The 15,939-nt window shown below is 40.4% G+C and overlaps 1 protein-coding gene across 3 annotated transcripts in view; it reads right to left on the reverse strand.

Moving 5' to 3' along the window:
* The window catches only part of LOC127629277 (solute carrier family 41 member 1-like), a 94,670-nt gene that overhangs the window by 72,152 nt on the left and 6,579 nt on the right, over positions 1-15,939 (reverse strand). Inside the window, exon 3 of one of the 3 annotated variants that reach the window (XM_052106436.1) lies at positions 10,958-14,885. The exons of the other annotated variants lie outside the window; for them this stretch is intronic. Within the exon in view, the coding sequence (XP_051962396.1) occupies positions 14,717-14,885 (169 nt within the window). The 3' untranslated portion in view covers positions 10,958-14,716. Of the gene's footprint in view, positions 1-10,957; positions 14,886-15,939 lie in introns of those variants that run through there. 3 annotated transcript variants of the gene reach the window in all.

Raw genomic sequence — 15,939 nt, forward strand, 5'->3', positions numbered from 1 at the left:
TCAAAAGAATGAAGACTGAACAGCTTGATATCCAAAAGCAAATAAAACATCATACAAAACTTTTAGTGTGTCCTTATGTAACACTTTGTGACAAATATATTTAGCAAATTGAAATTGTGTCATGATCATCCAGCAGAGTGAAAATGTCCCTCAGAACAGTTCATCTGGCAGACTGTTTGGAAATCACTCACGTCACCGTTACCTGAACACCAAAGGTTCATAGAGACAAATATTGATGAATCTGAGCTCTTACCATCACTGTAAACACATGTAAACCCTATGATCGATAACACAGAGCACAGAGAGAGAGACGCTGAGTCTCGTCAAGAGCAAAGATGCAATACAAAGAGTTTATATATATATACACACGTACATTCAATACATACTGTAAATATAGCACATTCATGTTGCAAATAAAATGCATTGTAAAAAGTTAAAATGTACATTTGTTCCCTTAAGGAGCACTTTCTACCTGACATAACCCTTATAAAATATATTTGTGATGTATAATAATATCGTCAGGTGGATTTGATCATATTAAAACATATTTTCCATTTGAATAAAAACAGATAATTTACATGATACAACATAAGGCACATGTGCTAACATTTTTATATTACCTGACAAAACTATTTTTTTAAGTTTTACAAACTTTTAACTCGGAAAATGTTTTTACATGGCTAGAAAATATACAAATAACAACAATTAAAGATGAGGTAGAAGACAACATTTTATATAAGCAATGTAATAAGTTATACAGTATCTGCAAACAATGTTCCCCTCCATTGCAGTATCAAAGTCCTTATTTGTTCAGTGTCTTTATCCTCCATAATCTTCTCCTCTGTCTAGACTGTACCACAGGATAATATTTTCAAGAGCAGTTAGTATGTTATTCTAGTATTGACTTTGTGATTTCGCAACCATCAAATTAGGGCCACCATGTAAGTTATTTTAGTTTCAAGAGTGAATTTCTCATAAAGACTATGAGTCTAGCTGTGTTTTGTTATGTAAGAAATATCATTTCCATGTTTAGAGTATCACATGTATGTATTTAGAGTATGAGATTGTCCTTAAAACGTTCAGGGGCCTAAACTATTCATCTGTGATGAGAATATTTTTTTCTCTGCCATAGAAGCAAAGGCTACTCAAAGACAACATCTGGTAAAAAAAAAAAAAAAGGTTACATTTTTAGTAAGCTTTTGAGATTCAAATTGCTTGATTTCATGTTGATAACTGAAATCACACTATTTCCACAGACTACGGTGCATCCTTTAGATGTCACAACGATGTTAATTTTATTCAGCTGTTTGCAATAGTGCACATTATGCAATATGAAACAGTCTTTAAGCCCTCTCCTGATGAGGGATTTTGCACAACGAATTGCATCTTTTCCCAATCTCTCTAACACACACGCGCGCGCACGCACACACACACACACAGAGGGGCTGTGGCCAATAACCTTCAACAGAATACAATGAGTGTGTTTGCCCCCTCCCCTGCTCTCTTGTAATACCATATTGTCTAATGATAACCCCTGTCCATGCCAGCTGCAGTCAGCTGGTAATATGTTTCTAAATCAGTATTTAAGTGGAACAGAAGTGCCCTGGGGTTTATAAGTTAGTTATTCATTCCCAGTAAAAAAATAAATATTTATTCTGTGCAGTAAATATATCACAGCCTTACAGTGCATACAGAATTTGCTGTAAACTAGAACACAATTACTGAAATTATATTAATATTTAGTTTATACAAACCGAATGCACCAATGTAAGATATTAAAACAGGGTTCCCCTTCTGTCGCTCTCTCCACGTTGTGTCAGAGAAGCGACACTAGGGGTCTCTCTTGAGCGCCGATATTCACCTCTGAACTATGAAAAAATGTCAATGAGAGTTGGCAACCAGTATTTGCATGCCCCGCCCCCGGACATACGGGTATTTAAGCGGCGCAAATACGGGAGTTCATTCAGAAAATTTCTTCGGAGCCGATGGTCGTGTCTGCAACTGCTGCATACTACACACCGAGTTCCTGTCATCCCTCTGCTGCATAACTGTTGGATTCCACGGCGCACAACAGCGACTTTCTCCTGTTTGCACGGCTGTGCATTCCTGCCCCTGAGGCATCGACAGTGCAGATTTAAAAACTCTCACGAGTTTTTTCCCTAAAAGAGTGATTTTATTTAAAAGAGTAATTTCCTCTAAAAGAGCAAAACACAGCGGCGTTGAGCGTCCTTTTAAGGACAGCGTCTTTATAAAGATGCCCTTCCGCCCCTGTGTTGTTTCTGGATGCTTGATAGAGTGCTCTCCGCTTCCGGCGGCCACAGGCGCTGTCTCATGTATCTGAGTAGCGATCACACCGAGGCTGCGTTTGTGGATGGTTCATGTTCTCACTGCGAGAACATGACCATGACAACGTTGCGATCGCGGCTTGCTTACAACCGTGAGCAAGCCACTCCAGCCACCCCCCGTATTGCTCCTTCTTCCCACGGGATTGAGGACGATGCGGCTGGCGATGGAGGCGATTTGGGGATGGCAGCGGGTGCAGCTCCGCCGGGTACGCCCCCTCGGACCACCCGCGCCCCAGCATGCTCGTTGATTCCGTCCGTGCTCGGCGGCGGCGACTTCGCCTCACAGCCAGTCAGCCGACCCTCTTGCGATGGAAGCCGATGAGCTCGCCGTGGCATCGGGGCGCGGCATCTGATGCAGAGGACTCCCCTGGGCTGCCGCCGGGCTTGCACGCCCAGGCTGAGGCTGACGCACAGATGTCCGACATGCTTTCCGGGCAGCCAACAGCGTGGGCTTGGATTGGAACCCTCCATCCTCCCCACAGCCATCACGGCTGGATGACTGGTTCCTGGGGTCTGCGCACCGCTCACAGCCTCGCCCCGGTTCCGTTTTTCCGGAAGTGCATGACGAGCTGGCGTCTTCGTGGCGTCTCTCCACTCGTCACACCGCCACAGGCTCGTCCGCCCTCGCCACCCTCGGCGGCGAGCGCGCCACGGTACGCTGGCGATTCCCCAGGTGGATAGGGCGGTTCGCGATCCATCTATGCCCGGTACCCCTACCACCTGGCGAGGTCAGCCCGTGCTCCCTTCCCGGACCTGTAGAGCAACCTCCTCGCTGACAGCGAAGTCCTACAGTGCCACGGACGCACCGCTTCGCCCTGCATGCCATGGCTCTCCTGCAGGTCCACCAAGCCAAGGCGCCGCCAACATGCACGGGAGTGGCCCTGATCCCGACAAGCTGCAGGAACTGCGCTCAGCGACCGACCTCACCCTGAGAGCGACGAAGGTCACAGCGCAAGCGCTCGGGCAGGCGATGGCCACGCTAGTGGTCCAGGAACGTCAACTGTGGCTGAACATGGTCGAGATGCGTGAAGCCGACAAGACTCGCTTCCTCAACGCCCCTGTCTCCCAGTTCGGCCTCTTCGGCGACACCGTCGAGGACTTTGCCCAGCAGTTCTCCACAGTAAAGAAGCAGACGGAGGCCATCTCTCACATCATGCCTCGCCGCAAGCCTGCCGCCACGGCCCATGCTCGCCGAGGGCGTCCTCCCACGGCCAGAAGACAAGCTCCTGCTCCGCCTCAACCCGGGCCCAGCTCTCAGCCCCAGCGTCGAGCAAACCGCTGGAAGCGCACGCCCCCTGTCTCACGGACCCCCTCGAGGACCCGGAAGGCTCCCAGGCACTCCTGTGACGGGCTTGCTTGGACCCAGAGTCCAAGAAGTTAGCTCCGGAGGTGGTAAGACCGCTCCGTCCCCCGGTGGAGGGCCGGGAGGAGAATCCTTTGTTTTTTCATTTGCCGCACCCTTAACGGGGGCTGCGGTACCCAAATTCTCAATAAAAGAGCTATTTCCTTTGTCTCTGGGGCATATGGCCCGCAAATGCCGTTCTCACGGCACTCTGCTTTCAGGCCTCAACAGTCCCGGCTCCATGGACACGGTGTCCCCGCCTTCAGCCCCACGACTGTTCCCCGGCCGGCCGGTTCAGATGAGTCCAGAGGACGCCAGCATCAGACCTCCTCCTCAGTCACAAACCCGCCCCCTGCTGGGTGCGCGGAGAAAGGTAAGTGCTTTGAGTTTGTTCAGTGAGAGAGAGAGAGAGAAAAAAAAAAACACTTACTCACAAGTTCTCCGATACACCGTAGCTTGTTCCTTGGCCACTCCTCCACCCTCTAATGGACGACAGCCGCACCTCTCCGGAACGCCCTGTCGCGTTCTCGGGGAACAGAAGGGGTCTCCCCCGCCCCTGGCAGTGGTTCTCCCGCTCCAGGCGGTCGGCAGCGAGCCCCTCTCCGCTCGTGGTCGGCGGCCGTTCCTCCATTTCCAGGCCGTTGGGGTGGATGGTAGTGGCGAGAACTCTGCTACGGCGTATCCCTCCTCCTTCCCGGGTTTCGGCACCAGTGTAACGCAGTTCAGTGGAAAGGAGGAGGCGAGAACTGGCTTGACGACATAAATAATATTTTAATGATTAACTTAATCAAAAGACAAACACACACACACACGACGGACATGTCCGTAAACGAACTCTCTCTCCCGCACAATCCTCCGCAGTCTGCCTTTATCCCTTTCGGAGGCTTGATTAGCCCGATAAGGGACCGGGTGTGGAGAATCACGACCCGGCCCCGCCCTCTGCCCTGCCACAACTTATTTCTCTGGAAAATAGTAAATTGTACTTCATTAACATACAATACACACACAGTTTGCACGCATACACCCACGAATAGTGCAAACAATCCCTCAACTACTTGCGCAGGCACAAAAAGTGCACTTAGAATTAGCACTTTCACGGAAATTGGATAAGACGTAGCGCAAGGTGATTGGACACTAAAATAGAGCCCAGAATGGTTTAAATGCAGAAAGTATGAATGCAGCCGCCAACACAAGCTTTAGCTGTTCCTATCATCTCTCAGACTAACAGTAAATTCCGAGAGATTTCCTGAAGAAAAGAATGTGTCTTGTGTTTGAAACGTGAGCAGAGCTGTCTCCATTCCTGCAAGATGTTTCATGACTGAGATCTAGAAGAGATCAAGTCTATTCAAGTTTCATCCATTTCCTTTGGCCTGGGATCTGAAGCCCTCACCAGTCCTGCAAGAAACCATGCACTCGCATAAAGTTTGAATAAGCTGAGGTACAATGTTCAAATTTGTGTTTCATTATCTGGGATGAATTTGATGGTAATGTTACGGTCAGAAGTTCAATGAGAATCCTACAAATGTTGACCGCAAAGCTGCGAGCCATGATGAAAGCCTGTCCAAAAAGAACAAAAGCAATATCTCAAAGAATATTCATAAGTCATCTCACACATGTACCGCATGTTGTTTTTCAAACTAAAGCTGTCATCTTCAAATAGGAACTCAACATGCAAGACTTTCTCATTGATTTGTGGCCTCAAAAAGTCTTGGGATATGGGATATGTTTGTAAGAAATATACTGTATCACAACACGGTTTCAAGCAATATATATAGCTAATATCAATCGATAAAATAAAACGTAGATACCGTATATTGTTCAAATTAAGACAAAAAGTATTTGGACTAAAAGGTTAGAGGGAACATGCCCATAGATAAATTTATGAACTACACCTGTGGTTACTCTTCATACAAAAAATGTAATGCAATTCTAAATAGCTTTAGTTGCTTTAAAGTCATTGCAAAAATGGTCCAGAAGAAACATTTTAAGTTCAATTTGTTTTGCAATAATTTGTTTGTAGATTCTGTTTAGTATGATATTTAATAAGTTATGCATCGATATTCAGATCTTTTGATATATGTCTTAATTTTCCAAATACTTTGTTTGGCCACTGTATTTGTAAATGGTTCTTTTCATTGAGGGAACAAGTCAACAAACGTTTGACCTCAAGTTACCTCAGTGGCATGGCAGATGGATCTACTCTTCCCAACAATGACAACTGCTCCAAAAATAAATCTGTCAAATTGCTGGAAGACCATTGCATTTCCCCAAGCGCACGCAGCAAGACCAAAAGAGCTACATCTTCTCACGAAATATATCTCTCTAAACAACCGGGGTTGCAGTGACCACTGAAAGACTGATTCATAGCTTTAAACTAAAATTAAATAATAAACGTTGCTTTCCAAGATACAGTGATAAATCATGCCACTCAAAGAAACAGCTGGATTTAAAAACAGAGGGAAAAGCAATGCCATGTGTTAATATAAAAGTAATCTTGTTTATTTATTGCCACACACCTGTGAGAAAATAACACATCACTCAAAAAGACCACTTGAAGTTGATCTCTTACAAGATGATCCTAGATATGCCAACATTGGTGAAACAATTGACCCTCTCAGGGGCCCTGCTCCTCAAAGGCCATTCATGATAGTGAGGAAACAGTTATTATGGTCTCCTCACAGCATGGGATATGGTAAGATTTAATTCCCTCAGACTTTTTAACTTGGTGGTTCACTTAAATAAATGCTGAAGGCTTTTTAGAACATGTAGATATGTCAAATATCTACATCTTCAATATTTTCAAATAAGCTCAATTTTAAAAGTTGATTGAACTGTCTAATGTTGGAAAAATTGACTTTACTTAAAACAATCAATTATGCCATTTAAGTCAACTTACATTTTTAAACAGTGAGCACATATACAATATCAAGTTTGGTGGTGAAGGTAGAACATACAGGCTTTTGAGCATGCTCAGTTTGATCACTGACCCTCCAACACCCTCCTAAATGTTTGTGCACCTCTATGAAATGGACATTTAAATTTGGTCTACTGAGCATGCTCACTGGTGAAGCATTGTGGCTGAAGACACTACCCACAATCCCCTGCTCTTGAATTTATTTAAGTGTATTTAGTCAAAGCATTTGCTCTTTATGTGTTTTTAATTCTGTTTTGCTGTAAAAAGTTGTGCTTTGTTTTAAGTCACCATCAGGGTAATTAGAGTTCACTTTGATTACGTTTCATTATTTATGAAGTTGATTGAAATCTTAAAAGTCTGAAGTACTAGTAACCTAAACCACCATTTAAGTTAGACCAATTATTTGGTCTCTTGGTGTGGTTGATACGTGATCTTATGTCAAATTATTGATATGCTTAAAAATATTTTATATTATATTATTATACAGCTATACTTAAAATTCAAGTTTATTGAACTTAAGGATCATTGATATTTTTGTCTCCTTTCTATCTTAAACCAAGCATTTTGTCATGTACCTGAGGCGCTTCGCTAAATTTATACCTAGAATAAAAAGTATAAAATGTATCTGTAATATTTGTCATTAATGTAGGCATTCATACAGTATGCATTCCTTTCTGAGAAAGATATTTTACCAAAAATGCATGATTATATACATGTGTGTATATATATATATATATATATATATATATATATATATATATATATATATATATATATATATATATATATACTCAAGCACGTTTGTTGCAAAAGGCTGTATTTCATGTAATATGTCACATGAATTCCTCTTTTACATCTGAACTTCTTCAGAACATCAAAACTTTCTGACACTTGTGCTAAAAACAAGCTAGACGCTGAGCAACAAATGAAACCGAACACACGAGGTGCATTGTTAAATAATGAAGCTCTTTTTAACTTGACACATTGTCTATATTCCGTCGGTCCTGCGCAATTCTCAAAAGAAACAGCAAGATGCGCTGCAGCAGTCAAAGACTTTGTAACACGTTACACCCAACACTGCATGGGGTTAATTAAATTCAATGTCCGGTTGTATGCGTGAACATGCCAACACGCTTATATGCTGCTAGTGCTCGGTACCCTCATATTAAACTTTTTCTCACCCAGAGCGTTCGTATTGGTTTAGAAAACATTAATTTACCCGCTGGATTCATATGGATTAATTTTACTATGATTGTCTATGCTTTTTGGAGCTTTAAAATGCTGATCACCATCCGCTTGCATTGTATAGACCTACAGAGCTGAAATATTCTTCTAAAAATCATCGTTTGTGTTTTGCAGAAGAAAGAAAGTCATCCACATCTGGGATTGAATGAGGGTGAGTAAATGTTCAGAGAATTAAAATTTTTGGGTGAACTATTCCTTTAAAAATATGAGGGTGCAAATAATCCTAATGGTTGGAGAGTTGTTAGAGTGTTTAGACGAGAGTGACAATATTGGATGATTCAAATGGGAACAATTAAAAATCAATGTATTGTTTGTTGAATACAGTGTGGCATGAGGGCTAGCACAAAAAAGTTGGGGTTTTAATAAAAAATCTGAATTTCGTTCATTTTTAACCACAGACACAATTTGACTTTTTGTAGCTTCATCATATAAAAATAAAAAAATGTCATTAATTTTATATTTGTAGTCATTAAATAGGTATGAGGGACACATGAGCAGTAGTGTCGTAGTATTGTGTAGAATCGTTTTCAAATCACTTCCATTATGTCTGTGATGGGGTTGAGAACAAAAGATAGAAAATATAAAAAAAGGGCTTTGATGCCTGATGTGTGCAAATATGATTGGTTGGAGGTTTAATATGTGCATAATATTGGGGTGTATTCAGACAATTAATCAAATGTAGTTTGGAAAAAAATCTAAATTGAAATATGACCAAATCCCAGGAATGATCCTGACATGCCCACTTCAAATTGAGCTACAACAGGTGTCCAAGTATACATGACGAAATGCGTGTGAATGAAGGGGATTCGTTTAGGAAGTGTTAAGGCATCCTGCATCACCGGTGTCTTTTTGAGCATGTGCAAAATACCAAGGCCAACTTGCTCCAATTAACATGTTAACATGCATGACGAAGCTAAAATCGTATTTTCTTGGTCTGACTGGTGGTTAGTCTGACTTTTCTGAAATCCAACTGGACCCTGCAGAAAAGACCAGCTTAATCAGCATGCAATTCTCATGATGGACACCAACTAGCATAACCTAGCTGGTGTTGCTGACTGACCAGCATGGTCTTTCTGATGAAGTTGGTTAAGACAGTTTAAAAGTGGTGCTGTTAGGAGTGGTGGTGGCATAGTGGACTAAAGCACATGTTTATCAGAAGGTCGCTGGCTCGATCCCCACAGCCACCACCATTGTGTCCTTGAGCAAGGCCCTTAACTCCAGGTTACTCCAGAGGGAGTGTCCCTGTAATAATTGCACTGTAAGTCGCTTTGGATAAAAGCGTCTGCCAAATGCATAAATGTAAAATGTAAATGTAAAAGCCTAATTTAGACACACCAGCATCTCATATTGGGAAACCAGCACCAAAACACAACAGAGGTTGGTGACCAGGAATGCTGTTCTTTTCAGCAGTGGACCAAAGCGTTTGCATGACATTTTAAAAAGAAGAATTATTGGTTTAGTCTTACTTAAATCAAACTTTTATAGTGCATGTAAACATACTGAGTTTGGGGAAGCTACTTTGAAACTGTAGCTTTGCTACTTTGATAACTGCAATCTGAAACAAGTAGAAGACAAAAACCTTGAGATCTCAATAGCCAAATCCAGAATTAACAGGACAGATGTTTTTTGGACAGGTAGGTCCAAGATTTGCCATCTGAGGGTAGCTAAAGTCTAGAGATATTGGCATTAGACTGAGGATTGACTTCACATCAGTGAGCCTGTCCAACAGATGGCTGTAAAAAAAAGAGCATCACTTAACTGCATTCTTCTCTTCCAAACTCTCTCCCACCCTCTCATCTTAGGAGTGCCACAGGTGGTCGGGGGCTTGTGAAGGGAGCAGCATAATTGGAGCTTAGCTATAAATATAGCATCTTTTCAATGATAGTCCTTAATGTAGAGTGAAGAAGCATAAACAATGTACAGGTGTCTTGCACTGAACTGGTGTGTAAAGGGAAAAAAAACATATAAGCTTCCTGTGGTGTATTAATAAATGGGTGTTGTTTGTGACAGAGCTGTGGTTTAGCTGTTAGCATGTGGTTAGCTAGCTCTGATATATTAAGTCTATGCTAATGTTGAAGATTCAGATTCATGCCTGGTCTGTATCATGTTCTCATCCCATTATCCCCTGATTTCTTGTCATTTGCTGTCCAAAGGTGGCAATATGCTTTAAACGAAATCAAAGAAGGAATGCATGAGATGTCATTTTGAACTAAATATGTCCAAAAAGGTTTTTTTGAGTTTGTTGCAGTGGTTTCAAACAGCTTGCCAGCACAAACTTTCAGGGAAACTTTCTTACCGGCTGTTAAAGGTCTTCATACTGCCACTAGTGCACGTCAAGCCTACAAAATACATTAACAGATGGTAACTGGTGCATATTATGTCCACATGTAGCATGCTAGTGTTAGCATTAGCCATGAAATAGCTTCTTTTACGGATCTTTTTTTTTTCTAAAATGAGGCATCCCAGATCTCTGAGACGTCTGTTTGAGAGTCTTATCTGGTAGGCCTAAGCATCACATTTTAATTAACATCTTCTAAACATCTTCAAAAGATGTAAATGTTTCAAAAAGATCTTCTGAATGTTTTATATACATCCGAGAGAAAACGTTTTATAGATGTATTGAAGACTGTTTAGATCTTCTTCATTACTCTGGGTGAAGTACAAGGAAGAAAGTCACTGTGAATGTGTATCTGAGTCTTAAAGTGGCAAAAGCTCAACAATTGAACAAGCAATAGGGTGTTGGGATAAAATTTTTAAGAAATATAGGATAAATGCCATGCGTTCTACACCATTAGTTATCTTTATAGACAAAGCTTCTGTAATTAATTATGAGGACTTCCACCTTGCCGTAATACACTCAAATAAGATACATCTGTAAATAATATATAAGATGTACTAAAAGATATTTTATGACATCGCTTAGCATTTACTGTTTGGCTCACTTTTACTCCTTTGTTAGAGCTGGGGCTTAAAGAGATAGTTCACCCAAAAATGAAAATTCTCTCATCAGTTACTCACTCATGCAATTGTTTGAGCTTAACTTGTGTTGAACACAGAACATTCTTTAAGGCCTTAGCCATTGTCTGGGACAATAAATGATCTGCCCCAAAATCATAAATCTTATTTTCACTTTATTTGTAAATGCATCTTACGTATAACAAGAAAAAAATATATAATATTTGTATTTTTATATATATATTGAATTGTTATTATGTACATTGGCATACATTTTACAGGGGACATTTATACAATCAAAGACGTGAGATACGTCTGAAGAAGAATATCCGGTACTCTCTGATCCAACTACATTTTGTACAAAGTTTGTACATACAGTATACATACATTCAGTGGTGGTCATAAGCACCTATTTCACAGAGAAATTCATGTAGACGGCAAGGAATGCATCACTAACAGTACGCAGTCTCCTCCGCCTGTGTGTCTTTCTGTTACTCTTTACACAAACGACAGTCGTGAACTTACACGGGGAATATCAAGCTCATAGGACATTAGACCATGATCAACAATAAGTGTCAGTCGTGCATATTCTTACTGTGTTTTTCAGTTGGGTGAGGCTATGAGCAATGCAACAAATCATCTGTTCCCATCAAAATTGATTCTGCATGGTTAGCTCTTATGCAAGAGGGACGACAATTCAGAGAACAACAAAACACGTTCAAAGAGGTATGATAGTATTTAAAATGTGTGGACATTATTACGTATTAGAAATGCTCTCATCTTCACATACTTAAATAGGACTCAATGGCACTTGTATGCTCAAAGTTTACAGGCACAAACAGCAGCAAAACATCTACTAATGCACCATATGTGTTGGCTTAAACTTGTGGTACACTTTTCTTCATTTAAAGGGATCTTCTGGAACTGGTCCTGGTCCTGTTTTGTTTGTTAGAAGAGTGGTTCTAGTTTCTTCCTGCTCTGTTATACAGGTATCTGATCCAAGAGATCAGTTTTCCAGACCACAATAATGGCTATATGATCTGAGCAGAAATACAATACCATAATCATTTCTAAGCATTCCTCTATGCTGCAGTTAGGAAAGCATATTGTTTCTCGATGTTATGCTCTATAATGCAGAGCTACCTCTCATTAATGTCTCAATTGTTTCTTTTCATTTACTGTAAATCTCCAGCTTCTCATATTTTTCTTCTGAGAAGAAAATGACCCTAGTAATCTCACATGTCTTTTCTAGAGATTAAAAATAGATCTCAATGATATCTCAAAATGTGCTCAAATTCAGAAGCTCTGCCATCCACAATAAGTGTACAGCTCTATGTATATGCTTACTGTATGTCAACAACTGACTCATTTGTGTCTATTTGTATTTCTCCTAAAGACTTTCAGGAGAAACATCTAAATTGGCTTAGATACTAAAATAACACATAATATTTTGGGTGGCTAGAGAACGAGTCAGTTCTTTGAATGGCAGCGTTCCTATCATATACTATCATATACTGTATGCTTTATTTGTATATACTTGGATGCATCTACAGGTTCCTGTTGGCTGTTGTGCCTGCTGGCTGTGTATTGTACATGTCTGCCCAGTAGAAAGAGCAACTGCATGTCGATTACACACCTAAGGCACTCTGTTTAACTTTGTAGATGTTTCCATTTGAGCTATTGTTTTGAGAAAAACAGACTGCATAGAAGAGATTGGATTTTCAAGGTTGTTACAAAGCCCTACATCTAGCAACCCATTAAAAGTCCAATTCCAGATCCTTTATCAGACTCTACTCAGAGAAGACGTATCATTTTGTTAAACATTAGTAGAAGATATCAGCACCCCACGAGATTTTAAGCACATTCCTTTAAGCGAACATACTGTATGATCAACATGCCGTATCAGTAGTCAAGCTGTGTCCATGACTACAGTTCCCACGAAGAATGTCCTCTCTGAAATCCAGATGCTTCCAGGACTACATTTCTCAAGCATGGTTAGACCTGGTTTTGTCCCATTGTAAAGAAGCTTGTGTTTAAGGCTGGTTAGCACCTTGCTATTCCAGTTTGTGTAGTTTAAACTTGCAGTAAAAAAAGAAAAATGGATTGGTATTCCAGTACAGCATTCAGATTTGTTGAGGCAGGTAGGTAGATGAGAATAAAGAGTTATGCAGTCTTGTTCTGGTTCGAGAGAGTTATTTCAAATGGAAAATCTGTTGAAAAGACCAGTATTGTTGGTCCAACCAGCTGGACCATCATCAAACCATCACTAACCTGCATAAACCACATTGGAATTCAAATTCATGCTGGTCTAAGCTGGTCTTTTCATCAGGGAAAGCAGAGTTGTAAAATACTTATGTGACATTGAGTATTGACCAAGCTTACATATCAACAATGACTGACTATATAGTCATATATAATCTAATTTAGGGTAAGAGACAAATATGAAATGTGTAGCATTGCTGCTGAAAATAATCCACTAACCACAAGCACCTAACCACACATGCCTTGGCCCCAATTGCAAACATTTACACAAAGGCCCAGAAGGTATCTTGTTTTTAGACTTAGACTTAAGTCTTTTATGAAAGCAACAAATTAAATGGAAAAAAAAAAAAAAAGGTTTTGCATTAACAACAACATTTTTTAAATAGAAGAACATTTCAATACTGATCAGGAGGCCAGTTCACATACAACAAATGTGTGTACTTTGACGTTCTTTGTTTAATATATGGTGTGACCATTAGGCGTTTCACAGTTTACTACTACCTGGTCTCGTAGAATCACCTTACTATACCTACATTTTTGCAACCTAATTTTTACATGGTATGTATCGCGGCACTTTCCTGGTGAAATTAACATTAATGGCACTAAAACAACAACTTTTATTTCCTCTCACACAAATCACGAGTAAAACGGGAGATTATCAGTTTATAGACATTCTTGCCCAGTTCCTCATACAATGCTATCTTACGACATCTAAACACTTTTACTACAGCCCAATTGCATCAAAAAAAAACAACTACATTTATAAGCTTGTTTAAGTGCAATTAAATTGTATAGAAGCTTAACTGATTGAATGTTTCACTTGCGATAAAAAGGACTAGGGTACAAGTACTGAAGAGCATGTGAGTTGGCACATGAGCCGAAAGTGTCATAGAAGCACCACAAAATGATGTGTTTGCTTCAGCAATTGCATTTTTCATCTCGCATTTGCTTTTTCTGAAACTGTCAATTATGTTTAGGTTTAAGGTTTAGGGATGGGATGGGAGGTACATTTTGATGATTTAATACTCATTCATCTTAAAAATACATTAACCTTAAACTCGCTTTTAGCGCCACTCAGTGGGCATTGCACCTAGTAACTGCCGTGATACTCGTAAGGAGCCATGTAATATAAATTTGCAAAAATGTTGCCAGTCACTTTTTTCATGAGATCCGGCTCATTTACTAGCATACAACAGAAGGTCAAGAGGAAAAATCTCAGAGTTTGCCAATAGCTTATAATGGCACAATCCTACCAATGATCAGTAGTAGTTAAAATGAACCCGAGATTTTTGGAGAGGAGCTAAACACTTTACGTTGGCAAAGAGAAGCGACTTTCTCATGAGAATAAACAAGGAATGTTGATGCGTTAGTTATTGGCCGAAACATCAACAATTTATACCTCAAAGCACAAAAAAAAATACTTTGAACATTGCAAAATTTGTTCTCGAGACATAGAAACAATCATGAAGACTATAAAAATACAATCTACAAAGCTTAGAATATCTGCAAGGCGGATGAGTCAAGTAGTAGTTCCAAATTCTTCTTCAGTTAATCGGAACCTCACGTAATAAATTATGACAGTACCACAAGTCAATCTGTCACTCTCTAGATCTCTCTATCTCTCTCACTCCTCTGGAGGAGGGTTGTGCGGGGTCAGTGTACAGTGCGTGCTGTCCTGCTGCTTCGTGGAAAGCGATGGACTTTGATGTGTTTGGACAGGTGATCGCTGCGGGCAAATTTCTTCTCGCAGACGGGGCATTGGTAGGGCTTAACTCCAGAGTGAGACCGACGGTGTCGTGACAGCTCGTCCGACCGGGAGAATCTGCAGGAAGAATCCAGAGACAAAGCCAAATATCATTGGTGGTGCACTGATCCAATTAATTTTCAAAGATTTTTGATTTATGCGTTAAAAAGGAATATGACCCAACTTCAAATACACTTGTCTTAAAAGCTACATGAAGTCAAAATTGACCCTACAGATTGTACTTAATACTAGTTTCTGCTCTTCTTCTAATCGATTCATCAGTAGACATTATATCAAGATAAAACAACATTATCTCACAGGAAATCGACACGTTGCTTCCGAAAGTTCACTGACAAGTTACTGACAAGTGGCAGCACCCATCAGACATTTTTGCATCATTTCCATCTTAATCTTCTTTCCCTCTACTGCTACTGAGTTTCAAAAGCAATCTCAAAGACACAGGTTCAGGTCCTGTTGGAACCAAGAAGTAAGACCTATCTTTCAGTGGAATGAACATTTTATTTTAGAACAAAAATGCAACATCTGAATCATTCTTACCATTATTTATGTGATGACAATGCATTTTCACTCAAAAAATATTTTTTATACTCCACAAGAGATGTCTCTTTTTTTGGCATTAATAAGCCCAATTGCACACCTTTTACTTGCCCCAGTGTCTTCTGATATTTGTCGTTTTGAAAGAGCCATCGTTGCTAATGTGAAATCAGATGAGAGGTGAAAATCATACTGAACACAGTGAAAAGCATAACAGCTTGAATCTGTCACAGCGTGAAATCTCTTTCATGGCCTTTGCGTTGAATAGGCTGACACAGAGTGTATGCAATGTCCATTTAATCCGTCAAACAATTGCTTGGTGTCTTAACTACCGAGCACCAAATGGTTTGCGCCTGTAGAAGATCTAATGAGTAACTATATTTAACTCGGGGCTAAACCCAGTGCTCGAGTTTCAAAAAGAAGCTTTACACCATATTCATGATTGTTAATGTTTTCTGAAGGCGACTATCAGTCTATAAACCAAAGACCAGAGAATGGGAAAGAATGCACAGATCAGAAAAATATGGAAAGCATTTTCGTATCGAAATCTCTCTGACTGAAGTTATGCCATAAACCC

Source organism: Xyrauchen texanus, chromosome 35, assembly GCF_025860055.1.
Source record: "Xyrauchen texanus isolate HMW12.3.18 chromosome 35, RBS_HiC_50CHRs, whole genome shotgun sequence".
Taxonomy (NCBI): Eukaryota; Metazoa; Chordata; class Actinopteri; order Cypriniformes; family Catostomidae; genus Xyrauchen; species Xyrauchen texanus.